Below are 13,325 nucleotides of genomic sequence, written 5' to 3'. Positions count from 1 at the left end.
CCGATGGGGAAATTGGGCTGTTGCAGCAAAACAGTAGAATACAAAGTGGATTATCCCCCCACTTGGTGAAGGTCACTAAAAGAAAGACATAAGACATAAGACGTATAAATAAATAAATAAAGCTACAGAAATAAAGAAATAAGGGAGAATTTGATTATTCAAATTCTCTCCAACAGCAACAGGTTTTACTCAGGCAACACCGTCGGTCTCAGGAGTTATAGTAAGGCTATTAGTAAAGACCAGAAGAGGAATCCAAGTCCCGTGAAAGGCTTTAATGGATCCCTTTATTGAGAATATGAATGTTTCTAGCTTTATGCATTCCAGGACTTCCTGTATCCATCTGGCAGGTGTTGGATGTTTCCATTTAAGAAGAATGGCACGCCTGGCCAACAGAGTAGTAAATGCGAGGACATGCTGTGTTGTCTTGGGCATAATCGAAGTTGAGGGGCGACCGAACGTGGCTGTTGGAGGGTTGGGGTCAATAGGTGTGTTGAGGGCCCAGCCAAGTCATTTAAATACATGTTGGACAAAAAGTTTGTCGGGAAATAGGAGAATAGGTGATGGTTTATGATTGGTGCATGGACTGAAGCTCTGTGCAAACCGTAGTGTTTCTAAACTGAAACCTTGATAGAATTAGCAATGACTGAGTTGTTAGAGATTTTGGAGGCCACTATAGAGGAGGCTTGAAGTTGACTCAGGAGTTGGTAGGAGCCCCCTCAGCATCCTTTCTAATGCTACAATATTACCAGATGCTTCTTCATAACGGTATGCTGTCATTATCACCACCATGATCATAACTTGAGTATACTGTTCATGGTGAAACAGAAAAAAAGACATAAAAAAGTCATAGTATAGTATGTAAAAAAAAAAAAGACATAGAATGTAAATAAAATCATAAAGTCATAATATAGTATGTAAAAAAAGTAATTGAAAGTCATAGTATAGTATGTCGAAAACAGTCATAACAAATAATAGTATATAGAATGTCAAAAAAATGAGTCATGTCAAAAGATTATAAAAGTCATAGTATAGTATGTCTATAAAAAAGTCATAGAAAGTCATTGTATAGCATGTCTAAAAAAAGTCATAGAAAGTCAAAGTGTAGCATGTGTAAAAAAAGAATAAAAGTCAGTGTAGTATGTAAAAAAAGGTAAAACAAAAACGCATAGTATAGTATGTCTAAAAAAGTAATAAAAAGTCATAGTATAGTATGTCCACAAAAATCATAAAAAGTCATAGTATAGTATGTCGAAAAAAGTCATAAAATAATAAACAGTAATAAAAAATAATATCTAGTATGTCCAAAAAAGTCATAAACAAGTCATAGTATAGTATGTCCAAAAATCATAAAAAAAACTCAGTATAAATATGTTAAACTTAAATATGTAAATAAATAAATAAATAAATAAATAAAATCCTGACAGTGCACAACTGATTTGCGTTCCCATCCTCACCCACATCCACTCCCTTTGCATGGCACTACTTGTAGCCCACAAACATACACTGTTTCCTCAATGAAAAATATTTACTAATTTTTATAGTAGGCCATATTAAGAATGTTATAGCCAAAATATATAATAAGGTCTCTATAAAGTCAACGTGTTCCACAAAAAAAAAATGTCAGTAAAAAGAAAATGAATTTCCTATGATGCCAAGCATAATATGAACATCTCCTCCTTGGAGTCGAGTCACAGAGGTCTTATTGAGGAAACGCTGCTGGTTTTACAGCCCCTGCTCTGTGGGTTAGCCTGTTACATGACAGGAGGCAGTAGTAGTCCTCTATAGAGACTCTCTCTACCAGCTGGGAGCTGCTGTCTCACTCGGCTTCAGTGTGCAGGAGGAATGGCAGGCTGGGGAGTTTTCTTCGTGTCTCTCCTCAACTACAAGACGGAGAAATATGTCATCGCTGAAAACAGGAAAATCGGGATATTGTTCAGACTCTACCAGCTGGCTGTGCTGGGATACATAATCGGGTGAGTGCAACCCCCTGCATGCCCCCTAGACCACTTTTACAGGCATGGAATAAAGTCACCTTTTAGAAAGTGATTCACCAAGTTAAAAATAGTTGTGCACGCTGAAAGACTTTGTTGCTGTTAAAGAGGCAGCGCCACTGAGTTTTAAAGTGTTTCTAAATGTCTCAGAAAGAGTTGATTCATTAATGTGTTAGATTGCTGTAGTGACAGGAAGCTATCTCATCCCACCCCCCTTCACTGAGTGATGTCACTCTGATGTATGTGAGAGAAATGATGAAAGTGAGCAGGTGACTGTCACATAGCTGTAATCTGGTTTGACCTTTGAAACTTAATTGCTTGTGAAACTTATTTCAAACTGTAAAGATGCAGATTTAGAGGTGGTTATAAAAAGCATATTTGCTCTGTGGCGTGTAGCTTAGGGAGGGTCGCTCATGCACAGGTTTTATTGCCATGTCATGTGTGAGACTTTGTGGTATTTTTGGGTCATTTTCCTCATTACATGCTGCTGTCACCCCCAAGTGCAAAATATATTCAAGTGGAGATACTACATCAAATATTCAATGATTTAGTCTAGGATAAAATCTAAAATATCAGACCCTGAGACAGAGTCCGTGGTCTGATTTGTGTCAGTTTAGAGGTCCTTGATGTGAAACAGTTTGGGAACCACTGATGTAGGATACACTTACACGTCAACATGACTCCTTTCATCTGCTTTCATTAATGACAGCTATGAGTGATATGTGTGAGTTATAATGTCTGTGCTGTCAACCCCGGACCACAGGGTCACCGACAGGCTGCTCAACGAGGGATCACAAGTGCTATACTGATGCATCGCACCCACGTTGATCATCCAAATGTGATACTGTTAAACGTATTCAACAGAAGGCTCATAAACATAATGAATCGTGCCGTTTTCTGTTAATGTCTCAGGTGGGTGTTTGTGGTGCGGAAAGGATACCAGGAGAGAGAAGAGGCCATCCAGACCTCCGTCATCACCAAGCTTAAAGGTGTTACGCTGACCAACAGCTCTGAGACGGGGCTTCACCTGTGGAGTTCTGAGGATTATGTCATACCCCCAAGTGTGAGTCTGTCCGTCTATCCGTCCGTCCGTCTATCTATCCATCTTGGGCTGTCAATCGCTTTAGATATTTAATCGAGATTAATTGCATTATTGTCCATAGTTAACCGCAAATTAATCGCACATGTTTTATCAGTTCAAAATGTACCTTAAAGGGAGATTTGTCAAGTATTTAATACTCTTATCAACATGGGAGTGGGCAAATATGCTGCTTTATGCAAATGTAGGTATATATGTAATACTAGAAATTAATTAACAACACAAAACAATGACAGATATTGTCCAGAAACCCTCACAGGTACTGCATTTAGCATAAAATATATGCTCAAATCATAACATGGCAAACTGCAGCCCAACAGGCAACAACAGCTGTCAGTGTGTCAGTGTGCTGACATGACTATGACTTACCCCAAACTGCATGTGATTACCATAAAGTGGGCATGTCTGTAAAGGGGAGACTCGTGGGTACCCATAGAACCCATTTTCATTCACATATCTTGAGGTCAGAGGTCAAGGGACCCCTTTGAAAATGGCCATGTCAGTTTTTCCTCGCCAAAATTCAGTGTAACTTTGGAGCGTTATTTAGCCTCCTTTGTGACAAGCTAGTATGACATGGTTGGTACCAACAGATTCCTGAGGTTTTTCTAGGTTGATATGATGCAAGTATCTGCATTCTTTAAAACTGTGCTTGCTACAAGGTAAAAGTCTCAAGTTGCGTTAATGCATTATCTATCTATCTACCTATCTATCTACCTAATCTCAGTTTGTAGAATACCAATATTGATTTCAGAGCACTCCCCAATTACTCTCCTGTCACGAGAGATTATGAGGATACCGAGTGTCTGCTTTGGCGGATATCATTAGCCTCGGCATCTGTCGCACCAGATTTAACAATATTGAACTTCTCAGGGGTGTAATTTGTTTAACCTTTTGCTTCTCGATCTCTCTGTCTGGACTTAATTTTGTTTTGCAGGGTGAGCAGGTGTTCTTCATAGTAACAAATTACATCGAGACCCCCAATCAGAGGCTGGGCTTCTGCGCCGAGGTGAGAAGAGGAATGTCATGATTGGCTTTTAATTGCTTTGTTTTTTCATCCTAATATTTGAAATGACTGTAGACTACACGGTGCCAGATTACCACGTCCACACGATTGCTTTTTCATATCTCGCAGAGTTTCAAGGTGCAAGACGGACGATGTCAAAGTGATGATGACTGCGTCGAGGGCGAGGCTGTAATAGCTGGCCATGGTGAGGATCATAAACTCAAAATCTGGATAGTTTTTAGCCACAGTTACAGGTTGAGATCTGTCACATCGGTGACTGACAATCTTAAAACAATATTTCCCACGTAGTCCACATGAATCACTAATGTTGTAGTTTGCCTACTACTCTAAACTCAATGCTATCACAAAGTTATTAGACTTAAATAACTCATTTTATAATAGTTTGTTTCAACAACACTCTCTGTTATCAGTACACACACTACCAATAGTCTTTCAGTTAATCTTATTTTAGCATAAACTCTCTTTAAGCTCCACCCAGCCAAGAATCTCTGCTCTCTCCGTCAGGAATAAAGACCGGCTTGTGTCTAAACAGCACTGGGACCTGTGAGATTCATGCCTGGTGTCCTGTTGAACACAGCAAGAGACCCACGTGAGACCCCCCATCCTCTCTGACAGAACTTTGGAAATGTGCCATTTTGTGCTACTACATTGACACTCACCCTGATCCCCTCACACGGGTCGAGATATTTCACAGGTTCTATTTATTACTAATGCGGCCTGTCAGCTCCACTTGTTTTGTTTTTATTTCGCACAGCTGCCTGTCTCTTTCCCTTCCAGAGAGCCCTTACTGAGTCAAGCAGAAAACTTCACCGTCTACATCAAGAACTTCATCAGGTTCCCAAAGTTTGAATTCTCCAAGTAAGTGGTGCTGATGGCTGGTGCTGCCTATATGGTTTCAAGGCACGGTGACATAGATTGCTGAGTGAGACCCCGCCGGCTGCTTTAAATAGCTTTAGGGTGCAGAGCCTTCTATTTATACCGGCCTGTGCATTGCACTCAGTGGGGCAGTGAAACAGTGATCTGAGACGTCCTTGACAGCAGGCCTTGCCCTGGGGACAGGTGTCCGGTCGGATGGGGCTATCCCGTGGAGCTGAGCCGCTGGCCTCTCTTCTGTCGTCGTCTGTTCAAGTCTTCCAAGAAGGCAGAGAGATGCCACAAGCCACAGCTTATTCATCTGTCAGGATCTTACTCTAATTACACCGCCATATCTTTCATGTTTCCTCACTAATCGTGATATGCTTAACGGGGATTGGCTGGTAGTACAAATCCCTTTAATGTGTGTTACTCGAAATGGCTGGCAGCACTACACTTCTTACAGTGTGACACATCCAGTGTGCTTAGAGCCAGAGGGCGTAATGGTGAGGGTTGAATGACATATGTATACTGTATATGCTGCTGCTGCTGCTGGGGTGTGTGTGTTTGTGTGTGAGGAAAAGCTTACATTTCAGTCAGAAATTATGCTATTAAGCTCCAGTAAGTAAAGATTATAAAAGACAGCGCAAGAGCTCTCTTAGGTTTAAGCAGTAATTGTTTCTAAGATAAAGGTCAAAAGGTCAAATATGCCAATATGAGAAGTTGAGCTCTGTGACTCTGAATTGGCAGGACCAGGTGTCTCTTCGTCTGTTTCCACCTCTCCAGCACTTCTTCTGCATCACGTGAAAACCTGATAATTCCTACTTTTAACTTCAGAGGAAGGTTTACAAGTTTTTTCTGGGTTAGGAAAAGGGACGTTTTGGTGCTAGATCGGGAGCATTTCTGTCAGCCCACATGGCAACAGCTGAGCTCGTAGCTCACAGGGCTTACAGTGAAAACAATGGCAAAACTGCTGACAGAGCTAACGGTGTTAACCGGGGGGAGAGACCACAGGACGTGCGCTATACTTCTGTGATGAAGCTGTAACCACCGTTAGAGAGCAGTGCAGAGTAGCGGCAGTGAGCTAGCCAGTGGGTCACGCTCACATGCACTAACATACACTGTGCTTTGTTGACATCGCGGCCGGCCCAGCGATGTCAACAAAGCACAGAGAAACTCAGATTACAACACAGAGGGAAAGTGACTTCATTCTCTGCTTAGGTAGACATTTCTCTATATCTTTACATAGAAAATAGTTGTTTGCTGCTATATTAATGCTGTGGATATCATAAAGAGCACCTTTAAACTCAGCAATACATAATGTTTCACGTGAAAATAAGACTGGTTTCCATAGTTCCTGAAGATCTGACATATGATACATGTGCTTCATGTCTGCTGTATTGACCTTTTAGGTCCAACGTCCTTGAAACGTCTGACGACAGCTACCTGAAAAGATGCTCCTTCGACAGACAGGACCACCTGTACTGCCCCATCTTCCGCCTCGGGGATCTGGTCAGCTGGACTGGACATGACTTCCAGGACTTGGCTGCTAAGGTACAAAGTGTAATAATGTGCCAATTAAGACTTGTGTGTGGGAGTGATTTCCATTACTGGCTTCCTCAAAGTCATTTGATAATTAACTATAATAGCCTATCACATTTATGAATTATGGAAATCCATTTTAGCTGCTCGTGATTGCAACTGTAGAAACACACTTGTTCCAAAGAGTACAGAAGCAAAGGGATGAAAATCTGGTGCTTTTTTGACAACAGCCGCTAGATGGCGCTGTGGTAGCAATGAAGCCATTTTGGCATGAAAACACCAATGAGTCCATGGCCATGGATGTAAAAAGAGACGTCTGTAAATCAGAGGATCTTTTTTTTTTTTAGGTAAATCAACTTCCTAGTATGAACACTTAAATAGCCCTCATTTAAATCATGATGTCCTCAGAGATCCAACAAACACACCTGCCGTTACCACTTACTGCCATAGTAAAACGTCTGCCTAAAAAATGACGTACAAAAGCAAAACAAAATGATTTATATTCTATTGTCATATTCTACCAAAATGACCTGTGTTCAACAATGAAATATTATAAATATAATAAGCGTTTGGCGGCAGCAGTTGATGTAAAAAAAAAAACAAAACAGAGTTTCATCTCTTTGCTTCTATACTCTTTGATATAAGTAAAGAAAAAATAGAATTAAAAAATGAATTCCATACTTAGGCCACATGACAGGAACTAAACCATCTTCATGAAAACTAAGCTAACCCCTGATGAAGGCTACAAGATGTGGCTGAAAGCTTCGGAAAAAACAAGCAAGTGGACCTCGTGATAAGAACTTTTTTGTCAAACTGCTAAGTCAAGAATTAACCTTCCAGCTAAACGTTTATCTTAAAGCCTCTGCACACCCACACAGGTATTTTCGATTATTCTGGCTGATGAAACTTCTGCTCAGGTTGAATAGGAATCTATTAGGTCATGATACTTGTGTCATTTTTCCTGCCCTAACAGGTTCAACAAAGCTAACAGGAGAGTCAGGAAGATGTCACTCAATTAGTCTGTGGGTGTTCAGATGCTTTAAAGGGATAGTTTGGTTGTTTTGAAGTGGTGTTGTATGAGCTACTTATCCATAGTCAGTGTATTACCTACAGTAGATGACGGTTGGCACGCCCCCAGCTTGGAGAAGCAGACAGGACTTCACGGGAGTAAAGCAATGTACTGCTGTGGACGGAAATCATGAATGTCAATAAAGCAACAAGCTACAGTAACATGTGTGAGGCTGCTCTTATATTCACAAAGTCACTGTTTCTTTCCCCATCAGGGTGGCTCTGTTGGTATTCTTATCGAGTGGGACTGTGACCTGGATAAGGACTCTTCGCAGTGTAATCCAGACTATAGCTTTACCCGTTTAGATATGAACGTGAATAACTCTGTCACATCAGGATACAACTTCAGGTATGACCCATCAGGCATTCAACAATATATACATCTGCCAGCCCACTGCCTCCTCTCTGATTTTCTGTTCGGTTTTATTTTCATGCTTTATCGACTGATTTTTTGCCCGTACAGGTACGCCAGATATTTCAAGGATCAAAATGGTGAAACCTTTCGCACTTTGTATAAAGTGTATGGGATTCGCTTCGATATAATGATCAATGGCCAGGTACAGCAGTGATATGATCCATTTTTTTCTACGGGAAGCATGTGATTCCAGTAATAGACTTCCAGTGATTTCCTGTTATTGTTTTGCAGGCTGGGAGATTCAATATTGTTCCCACAATCATTGCCATTGGTTCAGGTCTTGCCCTGCTGGGTGCAGTGAGTAATTACTGAAATGTTCTGTTGATGTGTCAGTGGATAATTAGTGTGGTGTCACCTGACGTTTGAAACATGTCATATGACAGTGATAGTAGAGGGTGACATATAATGGAAATAATGATTCTTGGCAGCTCGTGAAAATTCTGTTGATATTGTTTTTTCTTCCAGGGAGCCTTTGTATGTGATATGATACTCCTGTACATGATGAACACGAGCTCCTTCTACCGAGAGAGGAAGTTTGAAATCATCAACTTCAAGTATGACTAACTGTATACACACAAACTTAAATGATGGGCCTTTTTAAATCACCCATTTTCCAAACCTTGATCATCACATTTATTGCAACATCTCTCTCATACTGTATGTAACAGGAAAGACCGGACCAAACCGAAGGATGGGAAGACGGGACACCGGGAAAAGAGATCCAGGAAACCAGCTGCAGAGAAAGAGGGCGCCAACTCCACTAACAAGGCGGAGGAGACTGAAGCCACTGCAGAGAGCCAGCTGCCTGTGGACAAACGGGGTCCCACCATTCCACGCAACACAGGACAGCGATACTCTGCCATTATCTCTCCCCAAGCTGCAGAGCCAAAGCCTCACATCACCTTCTCTTCACATAATTAAGTTTGCGGGCAGAGCAACACAAATCACCTGCAGTGGTCTGCAAGAGGTGGAACCAAAAGTTGGACTGATGTCCACTTCTCACCTACTGGCGTGACCGCTGGCATGCCACTAGCTTGAGTGATGCTTGTCCTGACTTGGTGCAGAGAAATGTTTATGTTCTGCACTGTGCACGTGGGCCAGGAAGCTGATGTAGAAATACACAGAAAGGTGGTTTTCAGTGGCTGGGTCAGGGTCCAAAGCTGGGATGTGGGAGATTACAACAGGTCCATCAATAATGATATGCAAAAGTACTGTGGTAATGCAATTAGCAGGGTAAAATCATTCGTCCAAGACTTTAAGTGAATTGCCAAATATCTGTCAATTACAAATGCAAATAATTAATTGTGTCTTTGTTTCATGTCATAAAATCAGTACTTAAAAGCTTTTTTGGCTGTTGATCAGACTAATTAAGCATCATTTCCAGTTTGAATAATATATGATGGGCCTTAGTTTTATTTTTGCCATTTATGGACTAAGTTATAAAAATCACAGCAAAAATACTAGACGTGATAGATTCATGAACCTCAGATGTAGGATTGGATTAAGTAAAATAGACGCTGTAGACTAATAAAGAGTAAAATGATTTCTGCTAAATCACTTAGCAAAATACCTTCTAAATATTTTGTAAGCATGGATTTTAAGAAAAAATGTAAAAAAAACTGCACTTGGAAGCAATATGTAAGAAAATGTGAACGGTCTTAATTGTTGGTATTTCAGTCGGATGCATCACGTACCTGTGTTGTGACAGCAATTTGAGTGTACTGTTAAACACTGCTGATGCGTTTCCTGCTGTATGTTGACGTTGATTATCGGCCATGCAATGGCTACAACACAATCTTATTCACGATATAATTCACTTGTGAAGCTGTGGAATGCGGCCGTGATGTGCTACGAGTCTACTCTGAGTGGACAAGTTATGTACTGGCTGATTGTTAATGAATGGTGCAAGACATCGAAGTGCATGGACTCCCTCTTGTTTGTTCTTCCTGTTGCTATTTATTGAATGGTCTTTAAATGTTATTTGTCATGTTTATTTTGTGATGTCAACAAATGCCTGAAAGACAACCTGATTAATAATGTATACAAACAAATTGTACAGAGGTATTTATTTCATTCAGTAATCAGATTTGTTATAATTTAACCATGATATTATACATGAAATGTAATGCAAAGTGCTTACACCTTGTTAGGATGTAGTCAGTTTTGATCTGTGTTACACTACAACCTACATAATCATAACTGTGGCTCTTATCCTGGCATGGGTGATACTAAGCAGGAGTTACAGGTTGAATATTCACCGCTAAGTGTGGAGCAGGAAGGATAAGAGAACAGTTTTTTGCATACTATAATTATTAATACATCCTCCGTTTAATCAACAGTTCATAATGGAAGAATTCTTCTACTAATGGCTTATCTACAAACAGCAGGGTAGACAATATTATGGGTTTACGTAGCATTAGTTAGGACTAATTTGGGGTTATTTGTGGTAGATAATATTAGTACACATGAACCATTCCGTAGAGGAAAGTCCAGAACAGGACGTAAGTGAAAAGACCTCCGACAAGGCCCCCGGTGAAGAGCAGCCGCCGCGACTTAAAGCATTTGTTCCACCGCCGTCCCGCCTTGAGAATGAGCAGCAGAGAGAGGAGGAAAGCGGAGAGGAAATAAAAAATGAAACCATACAGTCCAGTCAGCCCGAGGATGCCAGCTGTTGCTCCGGACAGAGCGGATACAGAGGTGCGGCAGTAGTCCAGCACGGCGGCGTTTCCCCTCACGGCTATTTCGCTGATGAACTGCGGTCCCTCACGTTTGGCGACAATTCCTGCCATCTCGGCTCTGGTCAGCGTTCACAGGAAGGTGCTCCTGTTTCAGGAAAGATTCAGACACAACAATTTACTCAAATGACCCTAACCATGTAAACAAATACAGTTTTTAAAATACTTCTTTACTCACCCCACTACATTAATTTCACAGATATGGACACTAGTTACTTTGCAGATCAAGATTTTATGTTCAAAATCTATGAGATAATCAAATGTGATGGATTGTTACAGATCACAACATTAAATAATACTAAACTCCACCTCGACCAGCTACATGAAAAAATGCTCCTTACACCTTACTGTATAAGTAGTAATAATATAAAATTGTAGTTCTCCAAAACCTTTTTGTGAGGATTGCAACTCGATCAGAGTCACATCTCCTCTGCTCCTCTATTTAAGAAACTCCACATTCTTACTATTTATGATATCAATATTTCTCAAATATGTGTTTTTATTTATTAGATGCTTTCTGGTGGGAATATTCCTGAGCAGTTCAAGACCTATTTTAAAACAAATTCTCAGGTCCATTCTTACTCAACCCGTCAGTCTCTAGATCTTCATCCTCCTACATTCCTCACTAGTAGAGGTACATTTTCGATAAGATTTAGAGGAACCAAATTATGGAGTAGCTTTTCACATCAATCAATAAAATGTTCATCTGTCAAATGTTTCAAAAGTCGCTTAAAGGGTCATTTAATTGCTGTCTTGTAATTGCTTTCCCCATGTTGTCCATGTATCTGTTTTTATGTTTTTTATTTTTTCCCACTCACAATGTTGTTTGGTTACGATCGGCCAGAAGTCTTTATAGATATTTAATCAATATCCTCCTCACAAATCTAACCATACACTTCCACTCAACACACACACACACACACTTGTCTTTTTTTATATATTTGCTGTATTGTTATGTTGTATTATATATATTTATCTTGTCCTAATTGTTTGTTATCACTATTATGTAGTCATATTATTTCTTATATTAATATTGTCTCTAGGTGGAGGCTTCAGATAAGCCCAGTGGTTTTTTTTGCCTCTTCCTGCACTGTATATTATTCATTTATTTCTTTGTGATGTTGTATAGTCTTAAATTGTGCAAAACAAATAAACAAAAAGGACATATAACACTGACAGGGGCCATTCTGTTGCATAATGACAACTTTTACTTTTAGTATTATCAGTGCTTTGTTTTAATACAATTTTGAATGCCTGACTTTTGGAGTATTTTCACACTGTTGTATTACTTTGATTTGTTTCTATCTTAATGTTTATCCCAATAATGGAAAGCAAGACCATTGCTAGAAAAGCTCCTTTGTACAGGCCTTACAGATGTCAATATGTGAATGTAATGTATTCATGAAACATTTTAACATATTAACCACTATGAGGAAGATATTACAAAGACAGAAGCCCTGATGCATTAAAGCCAGTTAATGAGTGATAAACATGAATGTCAGTCTTGCATTTTTAAAATGATGTTAGTTTAGATCTTTCTTCCTTTTGTGTTATTGTGTTTTTTGTATTCCTTTGTATAAACCTGTGGCTGATTGACCTCTCCTGACACATTTCTTTTTCTTTCATTGACTGGATTTTGTGCAGTTTTATATATGTGCAAATAAACAAATAAAAAAATAAAACATTTGACCCACTATGAGGAACAAATAAAGAACTAGACAGCAGCCCTGATGCATTAAAGACAGTTAATATGAGACACAAATGAAGCCTTGGTCGATGTTAGCTTAGCTAGCTAGCTGCTGACCACAATAAATCAAAGTATATCACATTAGCTAATAACGTTACAACATAAAGAACTCTGGTGACAATTAAACAGGAACATAAAACACCAGAAAGAGACACAAACAGAGTCAATAAGAGACTACATGTGACATTAAACACTGGGTTAGCCTGTAGCGTTAGCATGCTAGTTAGCATTATTAGCTCTCAGAAGGTGACAGATTCTCACCGGAAATACACGCAGCGACTCGTTGGCTCCTCACAGCGAGATTATAAACACATAATCTGTAAGAGTAGCTTCACAGACTTGATGTTAGGTGGTTTTTAAAGGGATATCAGCTGATAAAGACAGAAACAGCTCATTGATTCTCATGAGGATGACACTCCTAGACAAGAGTCAGCCATGTTGCTCCGTATGTGTCAGTCCCGAACGAGCCGACTCTTTGAGCCGACTCTTTTATTTTTTTTTATACTATATTTTTTCCCTTTTTTCAAGGTTGTTTTCATACATGCTTTCCACTGTTCGTAATTACAACAGTCTATAAACCAACTTTTAAGTAGATGAGCTTACAGACAAACCCATCAAGTACACCAGAGAAAACAACCTCAACATTCAAAACCGAAACAAAACCAAGAAAATAAATAACAATAATAATAATAATGACAAAAAGAAAGAATAGAGTTAAAAAAAAACAAAAAAAACACACATAACAGAAAAAAAACAACAATGATAATACAAAAATACGAGAGTAATAATAAATTAAATCAACAAATAAGTTAATAGAAAATAAAAAGAGTCCGAGAGTCTTTTTTTTTTTTT

General features: G+C 39.5%; 2 protein-coding genes across 2 annotated transcripts; one reads left to right on the top strand and one right to left on the bottom strand.

The window, feature by feature from the left end:
* Positions 1-1,321: 1,321 nt before the first annotated feature.
* p2rx5 (purinergic receptor P2X, ligand-gated ion channel, 5) lies at positions 1,322-10,041 on the top strand. Its single transcript, XM_074611096.1, has 12 exons — positions 1,322-1,973; positions 2,904-3,054; positions 4,025-4,096; positions 4,223-4,298; positions 4,619-4,703; positions 4,892-4,972; positions 6,379-6,520; positions 7,792-7,925; positions 8,040-8,133; positions 8,223-8,288; positions 8,457-8,545; positions 8,660-10,041. Exons 1-12 carry the CDS (start codon positions 1,843-1,845, stop codon positions 8,910-8,912), a joined length of 1,374 nt encoding a protein of 457 aa, XP_074467197.1. The 5' UTR covers positions 1,322-1,842; the 3' UTR covers positions 8,913-10,041.
* Positions 10,041-12,925, bottom strand: emc6 (ER membrane protein complex subunit 6). The gene is made up of 2 exons (XM_074611097.1): positions 12,735-12,925; positions 10,041-10,814 (listed from the first exon to the last, which is right to left on the bottom strand). The coding sequence occupies exon 2, from the start codon at positions 10,778-10,780 to the stop codon at positions 10,448-10,450; it is 333 nt and encodes a 110-aa protein (XP_074467198.1). The 5' UTR covers positions 10,781-10,814; positions 12,735-12,925; the 3' UTR covers positions 10,041-10,447.
* Positions 12,926-13,325: the final 400 nt, after the last annotated feature.

Source organism: Sebastes fasciatus, chromosome 16 (assembly GCF_043250625.1).
Source record: "Sebastes fasciatus isolate fSebFas1 chromosome 16, fSebFas1.pri, whole genome shotgun sequence".
NCBI lineage: Eukaryota > Metazoa > Chordata > Actinopteri > Perciformes > Sebastidae > Sebastes > Sebastes fasciatus.
The sequence above is the reverse complement of the archived record's forward strand: the minus strand, read 5'-3'. Positions and strand labels throughout refer to the sequence as shown.